The sequence below is a fragment of the Clinocottus analis genome, unplaced genomic scaffold, assembly GCF_023055335.1.
Source record: "Clinocottus analis isolate CAN_PGR_092001 unplaced genomic scaffold, fCliAna1.0.p SCAF_18, whole genome shotgun sequence".
NCBI classification, from domain to species: Eukaryota; Metazoa; Chordata; class Actinopteri; order Perciformes; family Cottidae; genus Clinocottus; species Clinocottus analis.
This window is the reverse complement of record NW_027175909.1, coordinates 8,199,636-8,215,633: the sequence shown is the minus strand read 5'-3', so window position 1 is coordinate 8,215,633 and position 15,998 is coordinate 8,199,636. Positions and strand designations below refer to the sequence as shown.

The following is a 15,998-nucleotide window of genomic DNA, read 5'->3' as shown; positions in this document are numbered from 1 at the left end:
ATTCATTTGACATTAGTTTTGTTGTAGTTGGTAGCTGACATTCAAGCATACCGGTCTTTTGTCAGTTATACAGGAATACATTTCACTTTGATTGGAGGCTGAAGTGCTAGGCAGGTCCATCCAGGCTGCAACTAACAATTATTTTCACGATTGTTTATTTGATTAAGTGATTATGTTCTATAAAATGTCAGTCACAATTTGTCAGAAGACAAAAAAACAAATTGCAGTTAAAAGTGTTGAGTGTGATGGAAATGATACGCCTTCAGTCAAAGAGATCGTGTGAGAGAGACTCAGGTGGACGAATGGAAGAATAAGAAACTAAATAGCAACAGCTAAAGTTCCTGGCAAAATTTGTAGCAAGTCATGAAAATATTCCATTACTTTAGGGGTTGTTCACACATACACACATACATATACATTATATAATTCATACCTATTTAAGGTTACAGTGACTGAGGGAACAATGGCTATCGGGGCCCTAATCAATGGCATCCTTGTGAGCAGATGTACATAGACAAGTACCATTTAAATGTAAATTTGTAGTCCCTAGTACAGAGTTACGAAGGAGTTAGTTAATAGAAAACACCACATGTTTACTGTATAAAAATGACAGTTGTATACATTTATTGATGCGTATCTCTCTATTCTTTAACGTCTCCCTCGCTTTATTTCTCCCATCACTATTCCAGCGGCTAATCCCATCCTACAATCAGCAGACTGTGAGGTGATGGAGGAGACATCGCTGTGCTCGGAGTGTGCGCGCTGTACCAAACACAGAGGCTCTGTGTCCCAGAAATGGAGAATCTAATCGCCCAGCTGTCTGACAGCCTCTGTTGTCTTTGTGGTCCCAACGCTGAAGTGGAACAGATCTGATGAGATGTGCAAAATCAAACGCCTGCTTTTGTTCTGTTTTCTTTCTCTCCCTGTCTCTCTCATCCCGACACAATCTGTTTCCCTCCTTCCTTCTCGATCCAATTACCTGCTTATTTCATGGCTCTGTCTGTATGTGTTATTTTGTGATGATGTTCACGAGAGACTTATGGTAACGTCTCACAATGTTGAGTCTTTTGATGTGAGGCTGAAGTGGAAGGCTGCATGTGCCATGACTTTGTCCTGCTTGTCCTTAAAGCATCTGTGCTCTGTTTGTTGGGTTAAGATGGATGGCTGTGTTCTGTGTATGTGTGTGTGCCTGTTCATGTGTGTGTGTGTTTGTGTGTGTGCGCATGGTGTTGTATCCCCTAGGGTTCTGATGGTGTGTGCAGCGGTCGATAGTTCTGGCTGGTAAGTGAAGTCAGCCATTACTTCAACCTCACTGACTTTCTTGGCACTTGAGGTAGAGGACAAAAGAGACATCGGGGAAGGAAGTGAGGAGAGAAGGAGATGAGAGAGTAGACTAGAGCACGCTGCAGCGGGATGCAAAGAATGAGATACAATCTACCATCAGAGGAACATTATGAGGTATTAAAGAAGGTAATCAAATCGACCAAAACCACGCCATAAACCACAGCTCGAGGAACCTAAATATGTCAAGGTCACAGGCTCTTGATAATTAAGTAATCTAAAGTGTTTGGAGAGATGATTTAGTGGTTTGTTCAGACCAAAAGTCTTTGTCAAGTCAGTTGGAAACTGATGTTAAAAACCTGACGTAAAATATTATGCATCCTATTTTAATCAGCTTTCGGCACTGCAGTGTTAGAGTTTCCTACTAGCAAAGCGTCAAAATAGCAGTGATTTACCGACTAAACAGGAAACATCAACCCAAAGTAAACGTTGGGGATTAATATGTTCTACAGCTAGAAAATAATATAGCATAGTCGTAGTTTAAACCAGACAGATTTCATAACCTTATCAGCCACACATGTTGTGCATGCAGAGATGCATCAATAGCCCCCATTCAGTCCAGTGGCTCCATCTAGTGGACAAATAAGTAATTACAGCCTCTTTTGTTTCGGGCCTGTTCATTTATTAATGCTCATTAATGTATAATTTAATGCTTTAATAATTTTTTGTATCAATTTTGTGAATTTAAACGGTTTAACTTTGTATGAAATAATAGTTATAAAATAGAATATAGTTCATACATACAGTACAAGTGGATTAAACAATACATTGAGTACCTAAATATGACAACTGTGGTTGTTTTTTATCGAGTTTAACCCAATTGAATAAGCTTCAGTTGGGGATTACAGCAAGTCAATCCACATGCATATTATTTTCCTGAATGAATTTTCTTTCCACTAATCCACAATTAAAACTTTTACCAGGAAGATTAGAAACCTGAGCTTCATAATGCTGCAAAAAAGATGTGAACAATGATGGAGACAGATTATGATTTTAGTTGATGATAAAGTAATATGTGGAAAAAGAACAGTGTCCAGTGTGAAAACGATTAAAGCGTGTGTGTATACAAGCTGACATACTCACCAAAGATTTTTCCCAAGAACAAAGTCTTAACCAGATTGAACTGTGTGTCTGAGGCGTCTGGGAGAGTGTAGCTGACCGGAGGGTAATGATCCAACTGTAACAGTGGGAGAGAGGGAGCAGGAGATAATAGATTAGTTTTAGAGGGAGTCAGGCTCTACAACTACTGATCACAGCCTTTTAACAAGGCACCAGCCCAAGACCTGCATCAGCACATTAAACCAGATGAGGAAGAAGAGAAGGTCATTCATAACTGTCAGGCACTGTAAAGCTACGACACAGCACAGACAGAGGCTCAATAGCGCCCTCTTGTGGTTAAACATGTTCAGTAAAGGGGAAACCACAGTGTCAATAATTTATATAATTCCCCATGATCCAGTAACAAATAACAGACTCGCACATGTCTGTTATCAAATATGTGTCTTACTCCTTTTACCTTTCAGATCATGCTGTTTTGAGGACTGCAGAAAAGTCAGCATTTGGCAATATACTTTTTTTAAAAAGAAAAGTATCAAAAAAAGTTGTATCCAGAGGGTTTACATGGAAATACTCAATACATAAATGAGTAGATGATTTCAGTTTTAAAAATATCTGATCAGAACAAGAAAATGTATCATTATCCTGAAGTAATGCACCTATGCTACGTCTGTTGTCATCACTCTGATATGTCTCTATAAACTCAATATCTCTCTGCACACTATCTCGGTTGCTCACAGAAGTCACGCCCAACCAAATGATTAAAGAAAACCTTTTAGTCAGAACTTTTTTCTTTCCTCTTTTGTTTATTTAAGCTAGTCACGGCTAAACTCCAAAGCGATCTTCCATAATGATCCTGCAACACAAACAGCTCTTCAGCAGGACTCGAGATGACCGATCACACATGAATTAACAATATGCAATTTCTAAAGTTTGCTGTGGGTTCAAAGCCTTTCCCGAGAACTTAACAAATAGAGAGAAGAAGCAGCGTGTTTACACAGAAGAGCGTCATGGAGATGTGAGAGCAGAAAGGCTGATGGAGAGAGGGAATACACAACTTTAATATCACGGCAACATAATTAACTTGTTATTGCCATTTCACTGAAGTTTCTAATTAGCTTGAAGGCTGCAGCCGGTGCTATTGATGAGAATCATTTCAACCCCACAAATTGGTTTCTGTGTATGTCCCAGAAATAAAAGATCTTCCTTCCTCTCTTCTGCTTGCTCACATGAGAACTGTATCTCAGCGCACACACCCGTCTGCAGAAGGCAGACCAACGGCCCGAGCCGGGAGAGGGGAGGTTTATTGAAAACAATGACTTTTGGTCCCATTTGTTTACTGGAAATTTGTTCCATTGAAGTGCTGAATAGCTGTCGTAGCCTGCAAGCAAGCAGGGAGCTGAGCCGGACTGCCACTAAAGGGTTGAGATTTATGTGTGTGTGTAGTTGCACTTGTTCACAGGTTTGAATCCTAAAATCCTCCAATATGAAGAATTCTCTCTACCCCCAACCTTCCCCGACCATTTGCTCCCTCTTTCTCTTTACACACACACACACACACACACACACACGCGCACACGCACACGCACGCACACACACACACAATATCCTAATTTGATTCTTTCTAAAAAGCTGGTCTCAGTGGAGCATTGTGTGGGTTTTGTTTTCCCAGTGACTGGAGGGTGGGATAATGGGACACAATTAAATTGTGCTCAGCTTATTTACTTTTATCTGAGAAAACAAATTGGCTGCTCAGTCTGGGAGGGCGGTCTGAGTCTCATAACCCCCCAAAAAAGGTCCACAGAGGAAGACAGCCAGGGAAAAAACCTAATTTTACCAAAGTTTGTCAATTACAACTGCAACTATTGGGATCCTTTCCTTTTACGGTGCACCATTTAGGCAATGCAATTTTCTCCTTTTAGGGCTGTTGGTGCCTCTTAGGTTACATAAGGCTTACGTAAGCAATGTAATCAAGCCTTAGACCAAGAGAAAATTAACAATGGGTGAAATCTTTTTCTCCAACTATGTGCTCAAAAGGAATCTAATTTATCCAACGTGTTGTATATACTCAAACTCATTTACAGAACACTGAGAACTTTCATGGCAGCTCTGTTGCCTTAATCATATCTGAAGGATGAAAAAAAGACTCCCTTCGCAGACTAAAACTGAGACAGGTGCAAATAAATGTCTTTTTTTTTACACTTCAATGATAGTTTGACCTCATAAATAAGTGATCAAATGAATTAATGCCTTTTCCCTTCACAGAGCAGCCACACACACAACTAGTATCAACCACTGCAACAACATTTAGGGAAAAGGAGAAGAGGTGATAAGAAGATAAGAGAGGAGGAGATGAAGGGAGGAGAAGTAAGGAGAGAAGAGGAAATGAGGAGTGAAAGGAAGAGGAGAAGAGATAAGGAAAGAAGAGGAGAGGTAAGGAGGAGAGGTAAGGATACAAGAGGAAGGGAGGAGAGGTAAGGTATGGAGAGGAGATGAGATGTTTGTTGCCTGAAGGGACTCCTCACTTTCATCTCTAAGCCCTCACAGTGTGTGAGAGTTTGCGTGAAAGTGAAAGCCCGAGATGGGAACTTGTTTTGATCCTGCCTTGATATGCTTTTGATAGCGAGCTAACCTGATGAGACCTCACAAACTGCTTTAAAAAGCCAAACACTTGCTTCCTGCACGGCATGCTGAATGCCTGTGTGTACATTCCAGCAGGTGTTTGTGGGCACATGCAAATCCACTCCCTGAAATAAGCCTCAGGACTGTGATAGCGCGAGATAACCTTAATACATCAAAGTGAACTTTTTTATTTTATTTTGTGGGTCTACTTCCTTTATCTAAAAACCCAATCTTACTCTTCTCAAACCCCCCCACGCCCCCCCCCCCTCTCTGACTCTGTATTCCTTCTTTTTCTTTTGGTCTCCATTTCTCTTCTGCTCTTGTGTCTTTCAGATTCCAATTACCACACTCCTACTTGTCTTCCCACTTGTTCTCTGCTGTGTCTAGAAACTAAACAGCTGCTTGCCTAAATGTTTTTAGATTTAAAGTCTTGATTGCAGAGAAATGAGACCATCGCAGCCTCAGGTAAACACTCCACTCACTGTTTTACCCTGGAAATTGAATTTGATCCAGTGGCGGGCCCACCAGCATAACTGACTTTTATTGCATCCGACTCAAATCTCTGCCTCTCACTCATGTTGTGATATCTCAGATCAAAGCAGCTGTAACAAGGTCTACAATGAGCATATCCGCAAAAATAATAATGGGTTGGTTACATTTCAAATGCTTGTGGCTTTGCTGTAACCAAATTGGTATTTTAGCTGTTAATGCATTATGAAATCTGTGATCCAATTTCAAACTCAGTAATTAGCAAGCCAACAATTCAGCCCATGATAATTCAGTTTGAACATTTAAATACAACCTTCCAGCCTGTCGGACACAATTTGATTGACTGCAAATGCTGTTGATGGCATTTCAAACATTTTGCTAAAAACCAACACTAACGTGTTTTCACACTCTCAGTTGATCCAGTCAATTAACATGCGTCTTAAGTGATCCGATCACTAGTGGACAGCTCTACGTACAGGTGTGAATGCACTTAAAACCATTGAGGACACATTAACATCCGAGAGCTCAGACCCCAATGTGAGGGGCAACTTCAGTTTTGCATATCGAGTTGCCCATTGAACTGTAAACAAAGAGCAGTGTATGGAAAAGTAAGCGTTGGCCCAGATGTCCTCTGGTTCTACCAGAACCCCAGAAATGAAGCTCCTTCTCTTGTCACACATGTCAATTGATGTGAACACGGCCTTACAGATACAGTGCGGTTTATCAGCAGGTTCATCGTTTCATTGGTGAATCATGCCATCTGCTTTGGGAAAAATAAAGTTTAATAATTCATATTTTAAATGTAATAATTTAATTTTGCTTTTTGCAATTACTAAAACACAATTTCTGAAACTAACTCCCTCGTCATGGAAAAAAATTAAGAAAACACAAAACATAGACACAAAATACAATATCTTACATCTTTTACATAAGCAAACACTTCATCGTGAACTATACACTATATACTATCGTGGACTAGTACTATATACTCCCTGGTGGTGTTCAGTGTTGTTGTTGTGGCTGTACTCCCGAGCAGAACTGTGTCCTGTTCTAGAAAACTCATTAGTGTGAGTGTGAGCTACAGTCATGGTTTCTGGCCAAAGATAAATGAACTAGAACGAAAAGCCCTCAAGGGTGTGAGAAGATAGAAGGTGGGAGGAATGGTGAGGTAGAAGGAGAGAAATTAGATGAAACTATGTTGATTTTGAAGTACGGCAACGCTTTGTATAGTGAATTGTGCCGACAAGATCTCCCTTGTCCGTTGGTATGCATGTCCACATGTGTTTACCTGTGGATATTAAGGGCATGTTTGTACCTTGAAAAGAGCCCCGAGGCAGTAAGGCAACATGAAAGTTTTACTCATCAAAGTTATCTTCGTTAGCACACCTTCTGGCTTTACTCTTCGAGACTTATCTAGAAACTTAATGTATTTTCTCTCTGCATCCGTCCCCCGACAGTAACCACACTAATATTTAAGTGGTGAATCTATCAATTAAGGAGAAAAAGATTAAATGGATTGTTATTTAGAGTAGCTTACAGCCGGTGCACATGTGGAGTGGAAAACTGGCGATATGCAATTGATAGTTAATATTTCGGTCACACACGGAACACTGGGCTGAACATCAATATCTCGACACAGCCAGGCAATGATCAACTAGTGGACCACGCAGTGTGTGCATGCATGTGTTTGTGATAAGCAAATAAGCGGTCTGTTGCTCTAATCACTCTGCGTGCCAGTAAAAAGGGGATGTGTTATGTTGAAGTGCTCCCACTGGGGTGATCAGCAGCTGCAGGATGTGATTTGCCCAGAAAATGAGGACGATTTCCAATGGATGTTTCAGTTTTCAATTTTCTTACTGCCACAATTTGTCACTGCTGTGTGTGCATGTAAGTGATGAGACTCCAGTATGGATCAGGGTGAATGCTCTGCAGGCAATGAGAGACAGAAAGGGGTAGAGACTTATGTTGAAGAGGAGATGTAATGATTATTGGTTGGCAAATGAACTGTCCTTCATCCAGACCAACACCTTATTGAAGGCAACGAGGAAGGAGCTTCATTTGTATTTGTCAACACGGTAGCCATAATTAGAAAGAACACAACTAATTATTACCACTAACCACTAATTCACTGTCTACTATGCTGTATGGACTCAACTCTATTCTATTGATTCATATATAGTATTGTGATTAATATAGTTGTTGTGTCACAAGGGGGGCAAAAAGGGCAAACGTTTTTGTAATATCTGGCCTATTATTATTCAGATTATATATCATTATTTTAAATGAATAAAATATATGGTGTTAAGGTACACCTTTTCCTCTACAATAACTTATAAAATAGAGGTGATGCAGACGTATGCCAAGTGCCTCATTGATGGAAAGTAAGCCATGAGGACACCATGGATAAAATGAGCAGATTTTGTGACGCTTGGAGGGAAGTTTTATTCTCTCAGCATTAAAAAAATAATGTGTAGAGAATAAACAGCATGGAATGAAATCAAATAGCTGGAATATTAGTAAGAACAAGGTTATACCAAATTATTGACATGATGCTCTACAGTTGCAGTTGTCTGCACCCTGATATTGCAGGTTGGAGGTGAGTCAATGCCTCATTCTAATGTAATGCCACCCTCTGCCCACTAGGGGTGGATAGTGAGCATACAATTGAGTCACTCTTTGGATATTTAGGGATGCATAGTGTATGAAATAGCTAAACAACTATACAAATCCAAGAATATGTGCCACTTTCAACAAAGCAGAAGTTTAGGTGTGCAGCAATAATGCCACGAGATATCAAGTGCCAACAAGGTATTTAAATTACACATTCAACAGCCCGCCATGCGCACACACACTGTGATGTCACTGTTCAATTCAAGGATTACAGTTTTTCCTTTTTCAAATAAAAAAAACGCAAACCATGCAACGACACATCCATTCTGAACTGGACGTAACTAGGTTTTACAAGCCGCTACCATCCATTGAGTTCTCCTTAAACTGCAGCCTGCAGCCAAATTGGAGCATTTGAGCACAGAACAATGTCTGTAATAGTTTAGCTGAATCCTCACACCATCCTTGACAGCTACTGACTTAGCCTTGGCTGTATTGATCCGCACTAAGCTGTTTAGCCGCACAAAACTCAAGAGCCAACTAAAAAACACACCCGCACACAACCACAGATGAACACCGATGGATGTGGGCAAACACGTTGTCATGCACAAGCACACACACGCTCAGTCTCTCTCCTGCTGTGTAATACACACTCAGCCACGCACGCCAAACACACAATATATACGCAGCCACAATTACACAGTGTCACACACAGATCGATACATTCTCTCTGTTGCTATACTTAGGCTGTCTAGTGGAAGTGGATTAACAGTGGCAGAGACACATCACAGCAGAAAAAAGAACAGGGCAATGCTCTCCCATTTGACTTAATGCTAACGGCGGCTGGGCATCGTGCATGTGCGTGTTGGATGGCAATCCTGTGTACTCCTTTGATTGTAAGTAAGATCTTCAACTTGAAGCATGAGTCTTTTGACTTCCGAGTGTAACTGTCTTATGAATTGTTCCTCCTGGGCAATTGTAGGGCTGAGTAGGCCTTAGCCCCCGCCCCTGCTTCCTGGTTCCCAATTAATCTGGGCCACCACATATAGGCCACACCATGAGCTGTCTCTTTCTCTTTCTTTACATCACAGGCTTCGGTAGGTGTGGACTTAAGCGTCCTAAATTGAGGCATATTTGCCGTGGGTTTCATGTTGTCTGTTACTCTCGGTCTAGCTCCAGAGATTCCCACTTCCCTGTAGAGCTTTTGGATGGCGGTTGTGGTTGTGCAGTGAGCAGGCTGGAGACGCTGACTGCTGCTGATGTTTTGTTTGAGTCACTAATTTACTTATATTTATGTTTTTGGTTTTGTTTGCTTAGTTTTGGTGTTATTTTGTGCTGCTTGGCTTTGTTTTGCATGGATTTATGTTAGTTAGTTAATTTAGTTTTTACTGAAATATGTGTCTAAGAATATATATATATATATATATATATATATATATATATATATATATATATATTTATATATATATATATACTTGTTTTATTTGTTTGAACCTTTTTGTTGTGATAAAAGTCCTGTATTTTAACATCCTGTCAAAGTGTCTTCTAATGTCATAATCTTTGAGTAATCCTTGGTCTCCCACTGGCACCTGGATCCTTTTACACGGCAAGCTCATTAGTGGTTTTGATCTAGGTGTAGTACAAACTATAATTTGAACCTGATCAGGGTCTCGTCTCGGCCCGTGGTCACACGAGCATCAACTAAAAGCTTAACATAAGTGTATGAGTGCGTACGTGGTCTGTACCTGGATCGTGATGCTTCTGTCAACACGGGACATGTTAATGCTGTGTGGCTGTCCATTGGCCAGGTTGCGCTGGTCCACATCTATGGAAAATGGCTCCCTCAGACCTCCCAGGTTATACCGGACCTGTAGTGAACCTGAAGACATGCAGGCCAGTGGTTTGAAACACGGTCTGGTTATATGAAACCTCAAACCTCTTTTTTTCTCACTTTTCTACACTGATTTGAGAGCGAGCTCTCATCAATACGTACCTGAGGTTCAAGTTCTAGTTTATTGTCAGATACTTTAAAAAAATACAATTGTAGGTACAAATGCAAAGGAATGCATCTGCCCTGGCGCTCTAAGCCCTTAAAACTACACATAATAAGAAGACATAAAAGATGACGACAATAACAAATCCTACAATAATAACACCCTGCTAGTTATTCAAAGTGCTTGCTGTTCAATTGTCTAACTGCTGAGGGGTACAAACTGACTTTGGAGCTCTGATGCTTTGAATAAATACAATTAATTTTCTAAATAGTTGTCAAGGACTGGTTGCATGAATCATGATTGCTGATAAGTCTATAAGTAGTTAGTACATTGCTAATTGATGACACTTAAGACTGGCCATTCATTTTTTTTTGGCAATGTTGTCCATTATACCCTTGTTTTCCTACAGACGTACTCTAAATAAACTGAAGACTTAAGGTCAAAATGTAGTTTTCTTCTTGAAGTCATGGGACAAGCAGGGGTGAGGAATAGAGGGTGAGACCCTGAATGATTCAGAGGGCCCACAGCTTGACTGTGACTGAGATTATAGCTATTGACTGTTTTAGGCCCTGAGTGTGCAGTGGGCCCAAGAATCTATAGCAGCTCCCCAAGCCAGTGTGGGTATTTTGTAGTTCTATTTTGTGGTTGTGCACATTGATTTGTGAAACGCTAGATGGCACTGTCAATTTTTTTTTTTATAACCTTATTTAATCAAAGCCTTCATGTCAGTTTCTCAGTGGGAGGTTGCTGACTGGAGAGGATCTTTGGAGATTATAGAATTTTCTAAACTGTGCTGCAAGGACAGCCTTTAAAAATGTACTTTGTAGCACTAACAAGCATTACTCTGAGCAGACTTCTGAGTGGGGAGCAACCACATATTGCATGTGTGTGCATGTGTGTGTATGTGTGGTTTACCATTCTGCCTTAAAACCACAGCCAGATAATCCTGCGTCCTGGAGCTGACGTACATCAGAATAGCTGGAGCGTTGGAGGTGCTGAAACTGAAGGCCACTTCCTCCTTTGTGAGATTCACTTCATGTGGCGTCAGCTGGTGCGTCATGATCTTTGAGTCTCTGCTAGCTCCTGCAACTGCTTCAGGCATGAAGTTGTACTTGACCAATGTTCCTGCCTCAAAGAAACCTCCAACATCTGGGTGAGAGGACAGAAGTATAGAAGAAAAACACATGAAGAGACATGTAGGGTGTTGGTGAGCACAAACAAATACAATATAAGCTCGTCAATGTGTCTACACTAATACTATAATTATCCTAACTATAATTAATGGATTACATCCATTTGTTTGTCCCAAATGTTATAACCTCATCATTTTATGTGATGGAGATATGTGTGAAATTGTCATAATTAGCATTTGTTTTCTTGAGTTATGACTTAGCATGTTTTTTTATGAGGCCAAAGTCAAATTCTAGAGATATTGCATTCACAAGAATGTGAAAGATGTGAGGTCACAGTGACCTCTCTCGTCAGGATGTTTGTGCAAAATTTGAAGACATTCCTGAGATATCACGTACACAAGATAGATGGACGTATGGGCGACTCGGAAAAAACAACAACACCTCTGGCCACGCATGAAAACCCTTTCCATCAAAAAGAAGCCACAAAATAAGTGCACACAAACTTACACATGACAAGACAACAGGGAACGCATATTAAATGGCAAGAAAGAAAAACGCACACACATAAATATGACTGTGCTCGGCAGGTGCAGTAAAGTGGGTGGTAAATTGCTGTGCTCCTGCATCTGAAACCAAACAATACATTGTTTGCCAGTACATTAACAGACCTAATGGCATATTCCAGCCATTCCAGCAGGCTTATTGATTCATGTAATCAAGCGTTAAGAAGATGGGGCCATATTTTTCAATACTCCTGTTATGCTCCTTGTTTGCGTTTCTATGTGTGTGTGTGTGTGTGTGTGTGTGTGTGTGTGTATGTGCAAGCAAGCACAAAAAAAAGGCACGATGTGCGTGAAATTAAAGAGAATGGTTCCAGGGAAAGCATTGAGGGTTGTGTGTGTACGAATGCGTATAAATGCCATTGAGTATTCCTTGACATGTCAACCTTCCCAGCGTGGCGGCAGAGAAAATGTAGAACTATGTCTCTTACGAGTGAAGGTTACTAAGTGAACACATTTACACATTTCATTTTAATGCTTCACTTCATCCATTGTCTCCCGCCGGACACAGTACAATAAACACTTCAAGCTACATTTAAATTTAATACAAGGCTTATTACTAGAAAATAGCCGAGTTCTCTGACTCTCATTGGCGTTCAGGCAAAACCTTGCTTCCAGTCACTTACACCACAATATTATCCTCTATTCTGCTGTGCACTGATATTGTTTCAAGCTTTGGAAGTCTGGGGAGACCCATTTTACCAATTGTTCTGCGTTAACCAGGCGAAGAGCTTCTGAAGTTTTCGAATAGCCTCCTTCTCACTTCATCTTCTGACGCAGCTGCATTGTTCTGCCAAGATCCATGCTGCCGGGTAATAACTTAAATCAAACAAAATGCAGTATTTCTGTGAGCAGTGGGCTTGATTGGCGGGCCACAGAAAAAACGTTAAACTCAATCTTCTCTAAATGCAAGTAGCTTTGTTTAATCTATAAATGTGACACCCTGGACATTATTGTAATGTTTTACTTTGTGTTATTAAGTTGTTTCTACCCTTTCTAGGCCAAGTATTTACAAAGAGTTCGTACAACTGACCTGGATCTTGATTCCGTCTTTTCTGTTAAAATTATTTCTGCATTTTATCTGTATTCCTACAAAACTGTCGATCGTGTGCGGCCTTTGTGTAATCTGTCTCAGCCTTTTCTGCTCTGCTGAAAAAGAAGAGATGCTGATTTGCTGCCCAGAATTTCAGAAGCAACACACACACACACACACACGAACGCATGCACGCATGCACGCATGCACACACGCACGCATGCACGTACACTCTCTCTCACACACTCAACTGTCTGGAAGCAGTGAATGAGAAAACTTTACTCCAGGGCAAGGACTCTTTATGTGTGTGTATTTCATGTCAGTGTGTGAAGAAGTTTTGGAAAGGGAATTTGTGCAAGGATGCAAACCTCTGCAGGTATCTACAAATGTGTGCGTGCGTGTCCGTGTATATGTATGTACATGTGCACATCGGCTCCATGTGACCCTCCAGGGCAGAAAAGCAGAAGAATGAGAGTGTGTAATAATAATACTGCAGGGTCCCCTGAGCAGTGTGTAAATATGGATACAATGGAAATGCACTATGCAATTATGGCTGGCTTCATGCATTTTTCACTCGCTGGGAGGACGGGGAGAAGTTTGGAAAAAGAAAACAGGAGAGGGGCAACTGGGAGAGGAGGGGAAAAAAGAGAAGGGCCGCAGAAGAAACAGGGATGTGGAGGAGGGGGAGAAAGAGTAAAAAGAGACTGAGAAAATGGAGGAGGTGAAAGATAAATTCAGAATAAACGATGGGGAGGAAAAGCTAAAGGAGATGAAAAAAAAGGCAGACGAGGAGAAGAGAAAAGCGGAGATGGAGAAGACAGAACAGAAAATATTTAAGATAGGCTGGACAGTGGCACAAAGAGAAGCAAGGAGAGGAAGCAGTGAATCGTAGATAAAAGCGGAAGGAGATAGAAGGGAGATGAGAGCAGACAAGAAAAAAAGAAGGAAGATGTGCAACGAGCGATGGGAAAAGGGGAACAAAAGGAGAGTAGAGAACTCAAAGAAGATAAGGACTTGAAGCACAGATGAGTGAGAAGGAAGAACGGAGGAGACGGAAGAAGGAGAGAAAAGTCACATGTCATGCACAGGCACAAACAGACACAAGACTGTGCTCTCTCCCTTTCTTTGCCTCTCTCTTTTATCTGACACGCGCACTAATACTTTAACACAAACGCAAACACACACCCTCGCACAGACAGTAATCTCTGTTCTCTAAATCCTGAAATGCCTGATTGGTCATGACAGGATTCAGAGGAGGTCTTCTCATGCTTTACACTCGCATATCATCGCACACTGTCACCCTCTTCCCAGGCACACACGCACACAGACACACACCCACTTTGCTTTCTGTCATCTCGCCCTCCCCCCTCCTGCCAAGAGCACGGGAAAAAACACTATTAGGCTTTAGGAAACAAATTAATTCACGTGTCGGGGATCAACTCTCTGACTGGGAGCTAGCAGAAAGCCTCTGACAGCGCTGCTGCTCTTCTCCCCAGAGCATTTTATGAAAACTTGTTCCGGGAACTTTAATGCTGCATCTCATCAATCCCTGTGAAACAAACATGATGTTGTAGCAGTATGCAACAGTGCAGGAGCAGCGTTACACTGGGACATTTCTCATCCCTGAACTTCAAAAACCTGGAGCTACCCTCCGCTGAGTGAAGTGACTTGCATTTTGTTTTTTAGTTTGATCTCTTAGCTCTGCATTTGCACAGTTTCAGCATTCAGTGAGTGTCCTCCTAAGTCCGGGAGAATTGGTGGGTAAGCACAGTATCACTCTCAATCGATGTCTTTTATCATAGGCACAAACACTTTCAACAACGGCAGCTCCAAATTGAATAGGAAGTGAGGACAATCAGAGAGCACAGCAAAAATCACAGTGGGTTGTCAGGCAATGACGCTCATTGTAACACAAGTACTCCAGCAGTAATCATGGCGCAATTTGCCTCTGGCTTTGAGAACTAAAGAGGGACAATGCCAACAATAACGTGGCTTCCCAGAGATGTCCGTAAAACTTGGAAAAGTGTTAGCTGAGAGATTAAGACTCAGTTTGTCATCCTAAAATTTGAAGCAAAAGGTAGTTTGTTCGGTTTGAGGAAAGGAATAAAGGAAATAAAACCATAATTTATCTGCTACTACCTGAGGAAATTGCAAACCACCCTGCAGTGTTGTCAAAGGGAAAATAAAATCGGACATGAAATAGTTCCTGAAAGCCCACACGAAGAGAGATTGATTCGTCTTGCAATTGAAGTTTGAAAGATGAAGAGCAGCGTGATGCATTTGAGGCATTCATAGTCCCCTCATCTACCCATCAATAGGAGACTGAAAATGCCTCTCTCAAAATGCCTCTCACCTCTGGTGCAGAACGGGCCGTCATAGGGTGTATCGGTGCAGTCACACAAGTAGCCGTTGTATCTCTCCACACACTTCCCTCCGTTCCGACAGTACATCCCAAAACTGGTACAGTGGCCTTGGCAACCGGGCTTGACCCCTGGCGTGACCTTGGCCCTCTCCTCCAGATCGAGGGTGATGCCGTTCATCCGTAGGGCTCGGATGCAACCCAGGAAACCCCTCTGCCCCCCTGCAGCACCTGAGGAGCAAGGACGGGAGGGGTGGCGGTATCAGTGTTGTGAGGATGTGTAGCATTGGGAGATTGGAAAGAAAACAAATACAAAGAAGGCCAAATAGAAGTCAGGGTCACAGAAGTCATTCTCAATGTAAGACACTGTTTTAATCTCTTTTGAGAAACGTTAATATCCTACCGCCTGGAGGAAGCCACTGATGTCACGTTAATCGCTCCGACTGTGACACTGTTCTTGAAACAACCTTCAACTCGTTTGATTTCTTCACTAATTAAAACAGCCTAATGAACACTGTGTCCTAATGAACATCTCGCAAATAAACACACGCAAATGGATGCTTGAATGCGCATAAACTACATACTAGACAGAAACACACACACATTTAAAACACACCACACACAGCACACCTGATGCAAACGAGTCAATAGAAGCATTAATGCTTAGCCTTGGGGTGTCGATAGCCATTCCTCCAAAGTGCCTCCATCGTCATTCTGGCCCTGCACCATTGCAGTCTAACTACCCATTAACTTGGACAGAGTAGGGGTGTTAAATAGATTAATGTGCACCTAAATGACTATAGC

General features: G+C 41.5%; 1 protein-coding gene across 1 annotated transcript in view; it reads right to left on the bottom strand.

Annotated features, from left to right (window-relative positions):
* cntnap2a (contactin associated protein 2a) overlaps positions 1-15,998 on the bottom strand; it is a 313,006-nt gene that overhangs the window by 11,037 nt on the left and 285,971 nt on the right. Inside the window, exons 20-23 of the mRNA XM_068581486.1 lie at positions 15,189-15,425; positions 11,025-11,258; positions 9,861-9,994; positions 2,425-2,518 (exon numbers count right to left, since the gene is read on the bottom strand). Of these exons, the coding sequence (XP_068437587.1) occupies positions 2,425-2,518; positions 9,861-9,994; positions 11,025-11,258; positions 15,189-15,425 (699 nt within the window). The remainder of the gene's footprint in view (positions 1-2,424; positions 2,519-9,860; positions 9,995-11,024; positions 11,259-15,188; positions 15,426-15,998) is intronic.